The sequence below is a fragment of the Bombina bombina genome, chromosome 6 (assembly GCF_027579735.1).
Source record: "Bombina bombina isolate aBomBom1 chromosome 6, aBomBom1.pri, whole genome shotgun sequence".
Lineage (NCBI taxonomy): Eukaryota > Metazoa > Chordata > Amphibia > Anura > Bombinatoridae > Bombina > Bombina bombina.
Genome location: NC_069504.1, coordinates 211661476 through 211677295, shown reverse-complemented (window position 1 = coordinate 211677295; position 15820 = coordinate 211661476). Strand labels below are relative to the sequence as shown.

At 35.6% G+C, this 15820-nt stretch overlaps 2 protein-coding genes across 3 annotated transcripts in view; one reads left to right on the top strand and one right to left on the bottom strand.

Annotated features, from left to right (window-relative positions):
- PPHLN1 (periphilin 1) overlaps positions 1-3940 on the bottom strand; it is a 385299-nt gene extending 381359 nt beyond the window's left edge. Inside the window, exon 1 of the mRNA XM_053716731.1 lies at positions 3844-3940. The gene's annotated coding sequence lies outside the window, so the exon portion shown is untranslated. The remainder of the gene's footprint in view (positions 1-3843) is intronic.
- A 470-nt stretch (positions 3941-4410) lies between these two features.
- The window catches only part of ZCRB1 (zinc finger CCHC-type and RNA binding motif containing 1), a 34354-nt gene continuing 22944 nt past the window's right edge, over positions 4411-15820 (top strand). Inside the window, exons 1-2 of one of the 2 annotated variants that reach the window (XM_053716729.1) lie at positions 4411-4518; positions 15789-15820. The exon at positions 15789-15820 is cut by the window's right edge and continues 63 nt beyond it. In XM_053716729.1, coding sequence (XP_053572704.1) covers positions 15800-15820 — 21 coding nt within the window. In that variant the 5' untranslated portion in view covers positions 4411-4518; positions 15789-15799. Of the gene's footprint in view, positions 4519-15788 lie in introns of those variants that run through there. The other variant, XM_053716730.1, reaches the window with a different exon arrangement.

Genomic DNA, 15820 nt, shown 5'->3' with positions numbered 1-15820 from the left:
AAATAGTGTCCGGAACCAAACATAACAGCCCGGAACAGCACCTTCCCAGAAAACCAAATACACCAAATTCACAAGTCACATGTGACTAAATGTAATAAGTGTAATCACCCACAAACCATCCACAGAAACCACGTTCCAATACCCGTTCCGGCCTGTAAAACACTTTTTCATGAAAAGTGACGGAACAGCACCTTAGCAGCAAACCAGATACACCAAATTCACCAGTCACACATGAGTAAATGTTATAAGTGTAATCAGCCACAAACCATCCACAGAAACCACATTATGATATCTGTTCCGGCCTTTAAAACACTTTATTATAAAAAGTGACAGAACGGCACCTACCCAGCAAAATATACAGACCAAATTCACCAGCCACACATAAGTAGATGTGTTAAGTGTAATCAACCACAAACCATCCACAGAAACCACGTTCCAATACCCATTCCGGCCTGTAAAACGTTTTTTCGTGAAAAGTGACGGAACGGCACCTTACCAGCAAACCAGATACACCAAATTCACCAGTTACGCATAACTAAATGTTATAAGTGTAATCAGCCACAAACCATCCACAGAAACCACATTATGATATCTGTTCCGGCCTTTAATACACTTTTTTATAAAAAGTGACGGAACGGCACCTTCCCAGCAAAATATACAGACCAAATTCACTAGCCACACATAACTGGATGTGATAAGTGTAATCAACCACAAACCATCCACAAAAACCCCGTTCCAATACCTGTTCCGGCCTGTAAAACGCTTTTTCATGAAAAATGACGGAACAGCGCCTTACCAGCAAACCAGATACACCAAATTCACCAGTCACACATAACTAAATGTTATAAGTGTAATCAGCCACAAACCATCCACAGAAACCACATTATGATATCTGTTCCGGCCTTTAATACACTTCATTTTAAAAAGTGACGGAACGGCACCTACCCAGCAAAATATACAGACCAAATTCACTAGCCACACATAACTAGATGTGGTAAGTGTAATCAACCACAAACCATCCACAGAAACCACGTTCCAATACCTGTTCCGGCCTGTAAAACGCTTTTTCATGAAAAGTGACGGAACGGCACCTTACCAGCAAACCAGATACACCAAATTCACCAGTTACACATAACTAAATGTTATAAGTGTAATCAGCCACAAACCATCCACAGAAACAACATTATGATATCTGTTCCGGCCTTTAATACACTTTTTTTTTATAAAAAGCGACGGAACGGCACCTTCCCAGCAAAATATACAGACCAAATTCCCCACCCACACATAACTATATGTTGGAACGTGGTTTTTGTGGATGGTTTGTGGTTGATTACACCTATCACATCTAGTTATGTGTGGCTGGTGAATTTGGTCTGTATATTTTGCTGGGAAGGTGCCGTTCCATCACTTTTTATAAAAAAGTGTATTAAAGGCCGGAACAGAGATCATAATGTGGTTTCTGTGGATGGTTTGTGGCTGATTACACTTATAACATTTAGTTATGTGTGACTGGTGAATTTGGTGTATCTGATTTGCTGGTAAAGTGCTGTTCCGTCATTTTTCATGATAAAGCATTTTTGCAGGCCAGAACGGGTATTGGAACGTGGTTTCTGTGGATGGTTTGTGGTTGATTACACTTATCACATCTATTTATGTGTTGCTGGTGAATTTGGTCTGTATATTTTGCTGGGAAGGTGCCGTTCCGTCACTTTTTATAAAAAAGTGTATTATAGGCCGGAACAGATATCATAATGTGGTTTCTGTGGATGGTTTGTGGCTGATTACACTTATAACATTTAGTCATGTGTGACTGGTGAATTTGGTGTATCTGGTTTGCTGGTAAGGTGCTGTTCCTTCACTTTTCATGAAAAAGCATTTTACAGGCAGGAACGGGTATTGGAACGTGGTTTCTGTGGATGGTTTGTGGTTGATTACACTTATCACATCTAGTTATGTGTGGCTGGTGAATTTGGTCTGTATATTTTGCTGGGAAGGTGCCGTTCCGTCACTTTTTATAAAAAAAAGTGTATTAAAGGCCGGAACAGATATCATAATGTGGTTTCTGTGGATGGTTTGTGGCTGATTACACTTATAACATTTAGTTATGTGTGACTGGTGAATTTGGTGTATCTGGTTTGCTGGTAAAGTGCCGTTCTGTCACTTTTCATGAAAAAGCATTTTACAGGCCGGAACGGGTATTGGAACGTGGTTTCTGTGGATGGTTTGTGGTTGATTACACTTATCACATCTAGTTATGTGTGGCTGGTGAATTTGGTCTGTATATTTTGCTGGGAAGGTGCCGTTCCGTCACTTTTTATAAAAAAGTGTATTAAAGGCCGGAACAGATATCATAATGTGGTTTCTGTGGATGGTTTGTGGCTGATTACACTTATAACATTTAGTCATGTGTGACTGGTGAATTTGGTGTATCTTGTTTGCTGGTAAGGTGCCGTTCCGTCACTTTTCATGAAAAAGCATTTTACAGGCCGGAACGGGTATTGGAACGTGGTTTCTGTGGATGGTTTGTGGTTGATTACACTTATCACATCTAGTTATGTGTGGCTAGTGAATTTGGTCTGTATATTTTGCTGGGAAGGTGCCGTTCCGTCACTTTTAATAAAAAAGTGTATTAAAGGCCGGAACAGATAATATAATGTGGTTTCTGTGGATGGTTTGTGGCTGATTACACATATTACATTTAGTCACATGTGACTTGTGAATTTGGTGTATCTGGTTTTCTGGGAAGGTGCTGTTCCGGGCGGTTATGTTTGGTTCCGGACACTATTTTGGTAGTTAAAGGGTTAATTAATTATTATATCACAAATATTCTTGTTCCTAAAATTGTTCTCAAGAGTCTCTAACACATCCCATTATATTTTAAATCAATTTCCTACATAAAAGGCCTGTTCCGTTCCGTTCCGGCTTTTACACCGTTCCCAATATTAGCCACTTGAAATGCTTTAATAACAAGACAGGAGGAACATACATTTGCTTACTTAAAAATATATACACACACATTATATATATATATATATATATATATATATATATATATATATATATATATATATATACACACACACATATTTGATTAGAGGGTGACAGTATACATGTTGATATGCATTTACACTAACTTTTCATATGTATCTTTCAAGATGAATAATAAGGACATGCATTATATCGAAAACAGCAGAGTTAGAAAAATGGGCTTGTAATATAGGCAAAGAACATACTAGAAAGTGGAATATCTGGCAAATAACAGCATAAGGTGGAAATGTACTAAAATGCTTCTAGATATACCTGTTCCACCACACACAGAGTGCTGAGATTTGCACATTTTTTACATGAACGGATCTTTCTCCACATTTTGCTTTTTCTACTTACTGTAACCTCATAACTTATGCCATAAACTATGAAGTTACAGGAGACTGATATATTTGACACACTTTTTATAGCACTCTGATTGTATAACTGAAATTAAATGCATATATTACATGCCTAACTTGTTATTAACAGCAAGTGGTAAGAAATGGTAGCGTTTATCACACTACCTAGGTTAATACTTGTGGACCAATATCAGTAAAAATCTATATTTCACAGCAGCACTGAGGTCATCGTGACTCACAAAATTTCAAATCAAGCATTGCCTTTCCTCATATACAGACTGAAACTGAAATGTTTTCGATTCTGTAGCTACAGCCAGGCAGGTTAGACATTAATGGCATATCTAGGTAGCTGTATTTATTGCTGTTCTACAAGGCTAGGCCATAAGTAAATAAGACTATTTAGGCACACGGGATGGGCCCTTCGTGCAGTATATTATTACCACAAACAGACACTCACATAAAGGTGAACAGCAGCTCTCGCGCCTCAGTATACGGGATCCTTTCAGTAATACTGAAAAAGCAACTTCCCGTGCTTGTCACGTGATTAGTGGCGTCACTAGCTACGACTGGCGTACATGGACAAAATTCCTCAGAACGTAAATAAAATATAAGGCTCTAGTAAAATGACAGGGTTCATATGGTTACCTCCATCCACTTTACTGTTGTAGATTCAACGGATGTGACAATAATTAATTACTGTATTAATCCCTATTCGATAAATATTTCATAATACATTAATTCAATGCCAGTTTCTGGATTTGTTCCTATTTTTCTTAGGGTAATCTACTGCAACAATGCACGTCCAAATAAATGATCATAAAATAACTAACCATATAAAGTAAAACGAATACAGTTTTCATGTTTTTAACATTTTTTCTTTTTTTTTTTTATATAGTCACTAATAATAAACCTTTTTAACTTGGTAACGTTTTAATTCTGTAGGGTCAAATATCTTCCATTACAATTAGGGACTTCAAAACAACGTATCCAAATTAATATTAGAAAATGAATCTCATAATTACAAGATTGTCCCATCTCGCCTCTAGTAGGCTGGTGACGTCATGTGGTTACTGAAGAGCAGGAAGTTGCCAGGAGAGTGAGGCCGAGAGGAAGATCGATGTGATTGAATTGTGTGAGTATTGTGCATTGTTTTACTGGTTTATTTTATGCCTATGTAACACTTCTATCGTTTTACCTAAACTGTTACATTCGAGAAAGTGACTTCTGATCACTTGCTTTTTAAAAATATATTTAAATGGACATTGTACTTTAACGATTCCCAATAATTAAGGGACACTGAACCCATTTTTTTTCTTTCCTGATTCAGATAGAGCATTCAATTTTAAGCAACTTTCTAGTTTACTCCTATTATCAATTTTTCTTCGTTCTCTTGCTATCTTTATTTGAAAAGAAGGCATCAAAGCGATTTGATTGGTTCAGAAACTTGTTCATTGGTGGAAGAATGTATCCACCAATCAGCAAGAACAACCCAGGTTGTTCACCAAAAATGGGCTGGTATCTAAACTTACATTCTTGCATTTCAAATAAAGATACCAAGCGAATGAAGAAAATTTGATACTAGGAGTAAATTAGAAAGTTGCTTAAAATTGCATGCTCTATCTGAATCAGGAAATAAAAAAATTGGGTTCAGTGTCCCTTTAATTTACCTGCTAGGGTGTATTAAATTGTTTACATATTTACTTTTATTTTGTCGTTTGAAATATCTGTTTCTCTTGTTGAAACTGAGAACTCCATTGAACATTTCACTACTGCAGTACTTACTGGCTATAGAAAAACTATGTAAACAGCAGAAGTTAACATCACAGGTTTTTTTACATTTGGTGTGTAAGTTACAGATATGTTAGGGAAAAGATTTTAGAAAGAGGAAAATTTTATGGAAAAATCATTGAAATTTGAAAGAGATTTATTTTAGCGTAAAATTTAATTAGATTTAAGAGAGTTTTTTTAAGTAAAATAAGCATTTCTGAGAACAAAATAAAAATGATATTGCAGGGAAAGAATTAAGATTTAAGAGACAAAAAATATTTAAAGGGTCATAAAACAAAATTCCCAATTTACTTCTGTTGTAAAATTTGCTTCATTCTTTTGGTAACCTTTGTTGAAAGAGAATTAACACACTACTGGAAGCTGAACACAACAGTTGAGCCAAGGACTAGAGGCATATATGGGCAGCCACCAATCAACAGTATTGTATTGCTTTTCCTGAGCTTACCTAGGCCTGCTTTTCAACAAAGGATATCAAGAGAATGAACCAAATTATATAATAGAAGTAAATTATAAAGTTGTTTAAAACTGCACATTCTATCTAAATCATGAAAGTTACTATCCGTTTAAAAAAAATTATTTGTGTGAGAACAATAGTCTAGTGAAAAGATTTGTTATGTTTAAAAAGGTAAATCTTTTAGATTAATTAGGGTGATATAATCCAAACAGTTAAAGATGCTACAATGAGAAAACAACAAATGAAGCTAATTTGATATAAATAATGCAAAACAGAGGTCCTCCTATTAAAGGGCAAGTATAGTGCAAACATTAAGGGGACATAATACTCATATGCTAAATCACTTGAAAGTGATGCAGCATAACTGTAAAAAACTGACAGGAAAATATCACCTGAGCATCTCTATGTAAAAAGGTAAGATATTTTACCTCACAAGTTCCTCAGCTCACCAGAGTAAGTATTCTGTAAAAAGTTATATTTCAGCTACTGCCCAGCTGCAGGTTTTTTTTTTTTTAAAAAAGAAGAAATGAACAGCAGCCAATAGGCATCAGTAGTGCTGAGTTTATGAACTTTTACTGTGATCTCATGAGATTTCACTTAACTCTCATGAGATTTCATAGTAAACTTCCTTAAATTGAATAGGTTAATAACATGAGTGTGCATGAAGCATACTCCCTTGCCTGTCCCGGGACAGGCATACTGATTTGATGCTTAAAGTCCTTTACAATGGGTCGTGGCTACTGAGGACATTTTGAGGTAAAATATCTTATTTTTTTACATAGAGATGTTCAGGTGATATTTTACAGGGAGTGCAGAATTATTAGGCAAGTTGTATTTTTGAGGATTAATTTTATTATTGAACAACAACCATGTTCTCAATGAACCCAAAAAACTAATTAATATCAAAGCTGAATAGTTTTGGAAGTAGTTTTTAGTTTGTCTTTAGTTATAGCTATTTTAGGGGGATATCTGTGTGTGCAGGTGACTATTACTGTGCATAATTATTAGGCAACTTAACAAAAAACAAATATATACCCATTTCAATTATTTATTTTTACCAGTGAAACCAATATAACATCTCAACATTCACAAATATACATTTCTGACATTCAAAAACAAAACAAAAACAAATCAGTGACCAATATAGCCACCTTTCTTTGCAAGGACACTCAAAAGCCTGCCATCCATGGATTCTGTCAGTGTTTTGATCTGTTCACCATCAACATTGCGTGCAGCAGCAACCACAGCCTCCCAGACACTGTTCAGAGAGGTGTACTGTTTTCCCTCCTTGTAAATCTCACATTTGATGATGGACCACAGGTTCTCAATGGGGTTCAGATCAGGTGAACAAGGAGGCCATGTCATTAGATTTTCTTCTTTTATACCCTTTCTTGCCAGCCACGCTGTGGAGTACTTGGACGCGTGTGATGGAGCATTGTCCTGCATGAAAATCATGTTTTTCTTGAAGGATGCAGACTTCTTCCTGTACCACTGCTTGAAGAAGGTGTCTTCCAGAAACTGGCAGTAGGACTGGGAGTTGAGCTTGACTCCATCCTCAACCCGAAAAGGCCCCACAAGCTCATCTTTGATGATACCAGCCCAAACCAGTACTCCACCTCCACCTTGCTGGCGTCTGAGTCGGACTGGAGCTCTCTGCCCTTTACCAATCCAGCCACGGGCCCATCCATCTGGCCCATCAAGACTCACTCTCATTTCATCAGTCCATAAAACCTTAGAAAAATCAGTCTTGAGATATTTCTTGGCCCAGTCTTGACGTTTCAGCTTGTGTGTCTTGTTCAGTGGTGGTCGTCTTTCAGCCTTTCTTACCTTGGCCATGTCTCTGATTATTGCACACCTTGTGCTTTTGGGCACTCCAGTGATGTTGCAGCTCTGAAATATGGCCAAACTGGTGGCAAGTGGCATCTTGGCAGCTGCACGCTTGACTTTTCTCAGTTCATGGGCAGTTATTTTGCGCCTTGGTTTTTCCACACGCTTCTTGCGACCATGTTGACTATTTTGAATGAAACGCTTGATTGTTCGATGATCACGCTTCGAAAGCTTTGCAATTTTAAGAGTGCTGCATCCCTCTGCAAGATATCTCACTATTTTTGACTTTTCTGAGCCTGTCAAGTCCTTCTTTTGACCCATTTTGCCAAAGGAAAGGAAGTTGCCTAATAATTATGCACACCTGATATAGGGTGTTGATGTCATTAGACCACACCCCTTCTCATTACAGAGATGCACATCACCTAATATGCTTAATTGGTAGTAGGCTTTCGAGCCTATACAGCTTGGAGTAAGACAACATGCATAAAGAGGATGATGTGGTCAAAATACTCATTTGCCTAATAATTCTGCACTCCCTGTATAGTCAGCTTTTTACAGCTATGCTTCATCACTTTCATGTGTTTAAACATTTGGGTATCATGGCCCTTTAAGTGCTCTAATTAGTAAGAGCAAGTCATTTTAGCACTAGCAACAATGCAAGCCTATGTGTTTAAACCCTCAAAGGGGCAAAGAGAAAGATAAAATACTGCTTGGGAGTACCAGATAATTAATGGTTCTGAGAGGTTACAGCCGATGATCCAATAGGCAGCGGTAGTCACACAGCTGGGTTAAACTGCTGCTGATGAATGGTTCACTAGCTATATCACCCCTTTGCGGGGGTCAAGCACATAGCAGAGTCACTAGTGCTAAAATTACATGCGCTTGTGAGTGCATGTGATTGTTGCACTAAAATGACTTGAAGTGATGTTAAAGCGTAACTTTTATGAAATTCAATCCTGTATCTAAGGGTTAATTTAAATGGACCTTAATTCATGAATTTTAATTAAACATGCAATAAAACATACCTTTTTATTGTCTTTCTCCTAAAATATCTCCATCTGGCCACCCACCGCAAAGTAAATTTTTTTTTCACAAGGTGACATTTCCACACCTTCTCCAATAACTGTGCTGGACATACAGACTTTGTGCAGGAACATTTAAAGTTCAAGTTTCTGTTATTTCCGCCATCTCTGGGATCAAATGGGCCCTGAAACCTCTGGTCCTTCAGTTCTTTCAGGCCTTCGCTCATCTACAATCTTCTGCCAGATCTGCTATTCCAACGTGGGATCTTCCTCTGGTATTGAAAGATTTCATGGAAATACCATTTGAACCTATTCATGAGGTCTCACTTTGGTTTCCTAACATTGTCAACAAGCTGTTAAATAATCTTGTCTCTTTTTCCATAAGGCTGTTTTACGTACCGTTCCTGAATTCTTACCCACAGTTATCTCTGATTTTCATAAATAATATTGTGTTACTGTCCAGACATATAATATTTGTTGAAAAGACACTTTATCGTCTAGATGTGGTATGTTGTCTCCATGCTTATGTTACCAGAACTAAAGCTATCAGGAAGACAGAACGTTTATTGTTCCAAGGGGATTAGGTCACGTTCAAGCTCCAACAAAATCCACTATTGCCAGTTGGATAGTCCAAGCGATTTCAAGGGCTTCTAAACAGAAGAACCAAGCAGTTCCAGTTGGGCTCAGGGCTCGTTCTACAAGGGCAGTACAAACGTCCTGTGCACTGGAAACTGATGCTACGCCATTGGAGAATGTCAAGCAGCTGTTTGTATTTTTTCGCCTACCTTTATTTTGCACTATAGCTTGAATGTGTGACAATCTTGTTCAGCTAAATTTAGCCAGAAAGTTGTATTTTCTTCCTTAAAGGGCCAGTAAAGTCATAATTAGACATTCATGATTAAGACATGGCATACAATTTTAAACAACTTTCACATTTACTTCTATTATTTAATTTGCTTCCTTCTCTTGTTATCCTTTGCTGAAAACTTTATCTAGGCAAGTTCAGGAGCAGCAAAGAACCTAGGTTCTAGCTGCTGATTGGTGGATATATATATATATATATATATATATATATATATATATATATATATATATATATATATATATACACATACATACATATACATATCACCGGGGATGGCCAATATAACTATAAATTAACAAACAAGCAATTTCTATATCTTGGATCATATCCCTGGGTAATACTTACCAGGCTCCCTTTCCTTTTTATTTGTTCATGTTTTGGCTTTATATCAGTAGAAGGAGAAAGGGGTAGAAAAAATAGATGTGGCGCTAAAAAAGCTCGGTATAAAAACACAATAATTTCCTTAAAAATATGATAGTTGATCCTTATAAATAAAATCCTTAAAAGTATAAATATTAAAATATTAAAATTGTATAGCTGGCAAAATAATAGTGCAAAATAGTTAATTACAGTATATAGTATTTAATGGATCGAAAATAGATACACACAAAAAATTAAATGACAATCACAGAACCATCGGTGGTTTAAATTACTCAAAAACACTAAAAACACTAAAAGTGCATATGCAATAAGACAAAGTGCTGCCAATACAACTCAAGTCCAAATGGTTAATCGTATTATAACGATTTTAGGCCAAAAAAACAAATTATGTGGTCAAAAAGCAGTGTAGTATTCAAACTTTTGTGAAGTCAGTTTAACATGGTTATTGTCACTGATACCAAATTGTCCCACACTTTAATTGTAAGTACCTTGATGCTACGGGACCTTACCTCCGGACAGACTCTCTTATTTTCAGAGTCTCGACCGGGAACGAGAATCGCCTTATTTGCGGTGTCCGGATCCTACTCGTAGCTGATCTTCCTTCCTACTCCGTCGGGAGCCTTTGGCGTGTGACGTAATCACAACCGTCACGTGGTCTTGATCCTCCAATCAGTAAGGGAGTTTCCTCACTGTCAGTCCCGGTGCGGGAAATTTGAAACCAATAATCCCAGAGCACTCTGAAATACTGATGGTCGTCCTCAGGTTGTTAAGGATCCAGATTCAAAGTTGCATCTACGCATTTCAGCCATACACAGACCTTTATCAAGATGTTTGATCCGGATCATACGCTGCTCTTTTATAGCCTTAACCATTTCCTGTTTGTTTTTGTTCCTTATTGATTGGTTGATTTCGACATCCATTTAAAATACAGTCAAATACATAACAATTTATTCTTTGCAGAAACGATATGTCCTTATTAATTTATTTCATCTAGCACATATTATATAATCTTAAATAGTAAACAATAATACATATAATATCATAAATAGGCACTAAAAATGGTACTTAAAATATTTATACGCTAAAATTAGTTATATACTAAAAATATCTATATTTAGTAGAGGCTTTATATAGTCCTAAATTATATTCTATTTACAAAACAATAAGTAATCAATTCATAATACTAATAAATATATATATGATAATAAATATATATATATAAAACCTGATAACAACAAGGAAATATGCTTAATGCAATCTAAAATTAATGTGAAAACATATATTAAAGATACATAAAACACTGAATTTATTTAAATTGCCTAAAAATTGATCAAGTTTAAAAGTTCATATTCAAACTACCAATGTTTAAAAATAACAAAATCCTGCTGTAAAAATAAATATAACTACCACTGTCAAACAATCTCAACTTATTTAATGTAAAAATGGATTCAAGTCTAGTTCAGCATTTAAAGGGACAGTTTACTCAAAAAATTTCTCCCCTTTAATTTGTTCCCAATGATCCACTTTACCTGCTGGAGTGTATTAAATTGTTTACAAGTAGCTCCTTTACCCTTATATTGGCATTTGAAATTGTTAATTTAGCATGTGGTATCCCCACCTATTCTGAAAGTTTGTGGCCGCAGGTCCCAGCTATAGATAAGCTTTGTAAACACAGCCAGCAGAAGAAATTACACTCCCAGTGTGATAAAGCAGAGATAAGGTAATAAAATGTTGATTTTTCCATTGTTCTCTACAAGTACTGGTGATTGTTTTAAGGACAGATATAAGATAAAGAAGCAGGTATATGTGCACAATGTGATACAGTAATGAGATCTGATTATACCTACAAGCTCAACCTATTTTATTAGGCTGTGGCTTCAAAACACAAAATCAGAGCTTTAATATATAGAAATAAACCTTAAAAAGCTAATTTTCATACATTTTTTACTCTGCAGTTGGTAAAAAAAGCAATTGTAAACACATTAAGGGAAAAACTATTTTACAGTATACTGTCCCTTTAACCCCTCAGGTACTAGTAAACCAAAATTATAGATTAATTCTGCCTCTTTATATAAGATCATTCTTTCGTAATCACCACCCCTACCATCCTGTTTAACTTTTTTTATACCCCACCAACAAAGATCGCTAATATTACTATTATGGCATTCTTTAAAATGTTTAGAAACAAAATGGCCTTCGAAGCCATTTTTAATGTTATTGACATGATCTCTAATTCTGTCTCTTAATTTTCTCTGGGTTTGTCCTAAATATTGTTTTTTGCAAGAACATTGGAGGAGATAAATGACACCCTTATCACTACATCTGATCAAATCCTTTATAATATATGTATAGTTTCTTGTGGTGGAATTAATTTTCTTTGATTTGGTGCTATATTTACATGCTTCACAACTACAGCATGGGAAAAATCCTTGTAATTTGTATTCAGTTAAATCCACATCAAATATATTTGTACTTCTTCTATACATGCTTGGAGCTAAGTTATTTTTCAGATTTTTTGCCTTGGTATAAATTATATCAGGGTGTCTTAACATGATCTCCTAATATGTGGTCCTTTTTTATAAGGTGCCAATGTTTATATAAAATAGATTTTATATGGCCATGTTGGGCATTATATTTAGTAATAAAAGGGATATTTAGTTTTTCTACCTGGTCATTGCGTTCAAAACTTCTTTCTTTACCTCTAAGGAGCTCTTCCCTATCTTTCAATCTTGCTTTCTCAATTGCCCTACTTACGTTATTTTCATCATAACCTTTATCAAGGTACCTGTCTTTTAAAACTTCGAAACTCAGTCACTAGTTTTAAAAGACAGGTTCCTTGATAAAGTAGCATGTAAATATAGCACCAAATCAAAGAAAATTAATTCCACCACGAGAAACTATACATATATTATAAAGAATTTGATCAGATGTAGTGATAAGGGGGTCATTTATCTCCTCCAATGTTCTTGCAAAAAACAATATTTAGGACAAACCCAGAGAAAATTAAGAGACAGAATTAGAGATCATGTCAATAACATTAAAAATGGCTTTGAAGGCCATTTTGTTTCTAAACATTTTAAAGAATGCCATAATAGTAATATTAGCGATCTTTGTTGGTGGGGTATAAAAAAAGTTAAACAGGATGGTAGGGGTGGTGATTACGAAAGAATGATCTTATATAAAGAGGCAGAATTAATCTATAATTTTGGTTCACTAGTACCTGAGGGGTTAAATGCTGAACTAGACTTGAATCCATTTTTACATTAAATAAGTTGAGATTGTTTGACAGTGGTAGTTATATTTATTTTTACAGCAGGATTTTGTTATTTTTAAACATTGGTAGTTTGAATATGAACTTTTAAACTTGATCAATTTTTAGGGAATTTAAATAAATTCAGTGTTTTATGTATATTTATATTTATTAGTATTATGAATTGATTACTTATTGTTTTGTAAATAGAATATAATTTAGGACTATATAAAGCCTCTACTAAATATAAATATTTTTAGTATATAACTAATTTTAGCGTATAAATATTTTAAGTACCATTTTTAGTGCCTATTTATGATATTATATGTATTATTGTTTACTATTTAAGATTATATAATATGTGCTAGATGAAATAAATTAATAAAGACATATTGTTTCTGCAAAGAATAAATTGTTATGTATTTGACGGTATTTTAAATGGATGTTGAAATCAACCAATCAATAAGGAACAAAAACAAACAGGAAATGGTTAAGGCTATAAAAGAGCAGTGTATGATCCGGATCAAACATCTTGATAAAGGCCTGTGTATTGGCGAAACGCGTAGATGCAACTTTGAATCTGGATCCTTAACAACCTGAGGACGACCATCAGTATTTCAGAGCACTCTGGGATGATTGGTTTCAAATTTCCCGCACCGGGACTGACAGTGAGGAAACTCCCTTACTGATTGGAGGATCAAGACCACGTGCCGGTTGTGATTACGTCACACGCCAAAGGCTCCCAACGGAGTAGGAAGGAAGATCAGCTACGAGTAGGACCCGGACACCGCAAATAAGGTGATTCTCGTTCCCGGTCGAGACTCTGAAAATAAGAGAGTCTGTCCGGAGGTAAGGTACCGTAGCATCAAGGTACTTACAATTAAAGTGTGGGCCAATTTGGTATCAGTGACAATAACCATGTTAAACTGACTTCACAAAAGTCTGAATACTACACTGCTTTTTGACCACGTAATTTGTTTTTTGGCCTAAAATCATTATAATATGATTAACCATTTGGACTTGAGTTGTATTGGCAGCACTTTGTCTTATTGCATATGCACTTTTAGTGTTTTTGAGTAATTTAAACCACCGATGGTTCTGTGATTGTCATTTAATTTTTTGTGTGTATTTGTGTGTATCTATTTTCGATCCATTAAATACTATATACTGTAATTAACTATTTTGCACTATTATTTTGCCAGCTATACAATTTTAATATTTTAATATTTATACTTTTAAGGATTTTATTTATAAGGATCAACTATTATATTTTTAGTTAAATTCTTTTTATTAACGTTGAATCGGCATACAACTCACGTCATACACATACATCAGGTAATATGATTACATTAACAATGTCTAAGAAGTAATACAGATCCAAACATTTTGTAATAAATTAATAGAACTGGGTATGTCTACAAAATATTGGGAGGGGGGGGGGTATGTCCAGTCTCGGGATCAAGTTAAAATTTATAATATCGACTGGTTTCTGTATTCTATTATATTCATCCCAAATTGCTTGCAACATTATAAAACTGTCTGTGTTTCCTTTTTTGTAAACGGAATACTCCTCTAATTCTAAGAGTTCGGATACCTTAGCTCTCCACATTCCCAGCGTGGGAACATCTTTTCCCCTCCAGTACCTGGCTATCAACATTTTTACGCTGTTTGTAAATATGCGGAATAAGGCAAGTAGGGACTTGGGTGGTAACTTAACAGACCTGTCGTATGTAGTATTTTTCCAGCTTCGTCTATAACTTTGTACCAAAACTGATTTATTTGTAAACACCACCACCACATATGGCCCATGCTGCTCCCCACATGGCCGCATCTCCAGCATTTGTTATTAGTGTTAGGGTATAGCCGGTGCATCTTCCGTGGGGTTAAGTACCAGCAATGCAAGATTTTGTAGTTAGTTTCTAGAACAGATGCTGAAGTAGAGGACTTCTTAGTGTTAAGGTCAACTATTATATTTTTAAGGAAATTATTGTGTTTTTATACCCAGATTTTTTAGCGCCACATCTATTTTTTCTATCTCTTGTGTTCTTTTATGAATTGCTTTCAGAGTGCAATTCTTGTTTGATGTGTGCAGGTATTTCCAGTATTAAGAAGTTTTTTATTTTTGATTCTAGAAGGAGAAAGGGGAATGGGTCTAAGCTTCCTTTATAAGTTAATCAGGGGATTGGTTAATTATTTTCATGCCCATACAGACAAAATTCATATTTTTATTTTTTTTAACGAGAGGGCCTTCTCTACTATAAAATAAACTTTATTAGGGGTCTCTAGACATACCAGATTGTTTGTTTTTATTGTGCATTTAATGTAATACTCCCAAGCAAATTCCCATGTGTTTTGTTAACTTTATTTTTAAAAGATCTGTTGTGTGGCACTGCTCCCAGACCACCACCATTTGAAAATCTTCCCCCCATCTCGTTCCCTTGTAGCAACCAATATGTATCCTTGTTCAGCCTCCTCGGTGCATACCTGCTGACGTCACCGGCTCTTCCATGAAGACTGAGAGTGCTGCCCACTAGGCCACAAATAATCCGCAGCCTGTAGTGAGGGGGATCGTCGAAAACTGTGTTTGATCGGCGATCCCCCTGCATGACGAGAAGGGCTAGCGATGAACATGACGAGAACACCTCATCATGCGAATAACAGTGGTTTAGATATTTAATTAACATTACAATTTAATTAAAAGACAATTAGTGTTGTAACTGTCCTATTCTGAGCTAACTGTTATTCTCCTGACATTTTGTGTAGTTGTTACAAAATACATATAAACATTTTTTTTTTTGTTTCTTTGCTTTTTTAGTAATTCGGAAAATGAGTGGTGGATTGGCACCT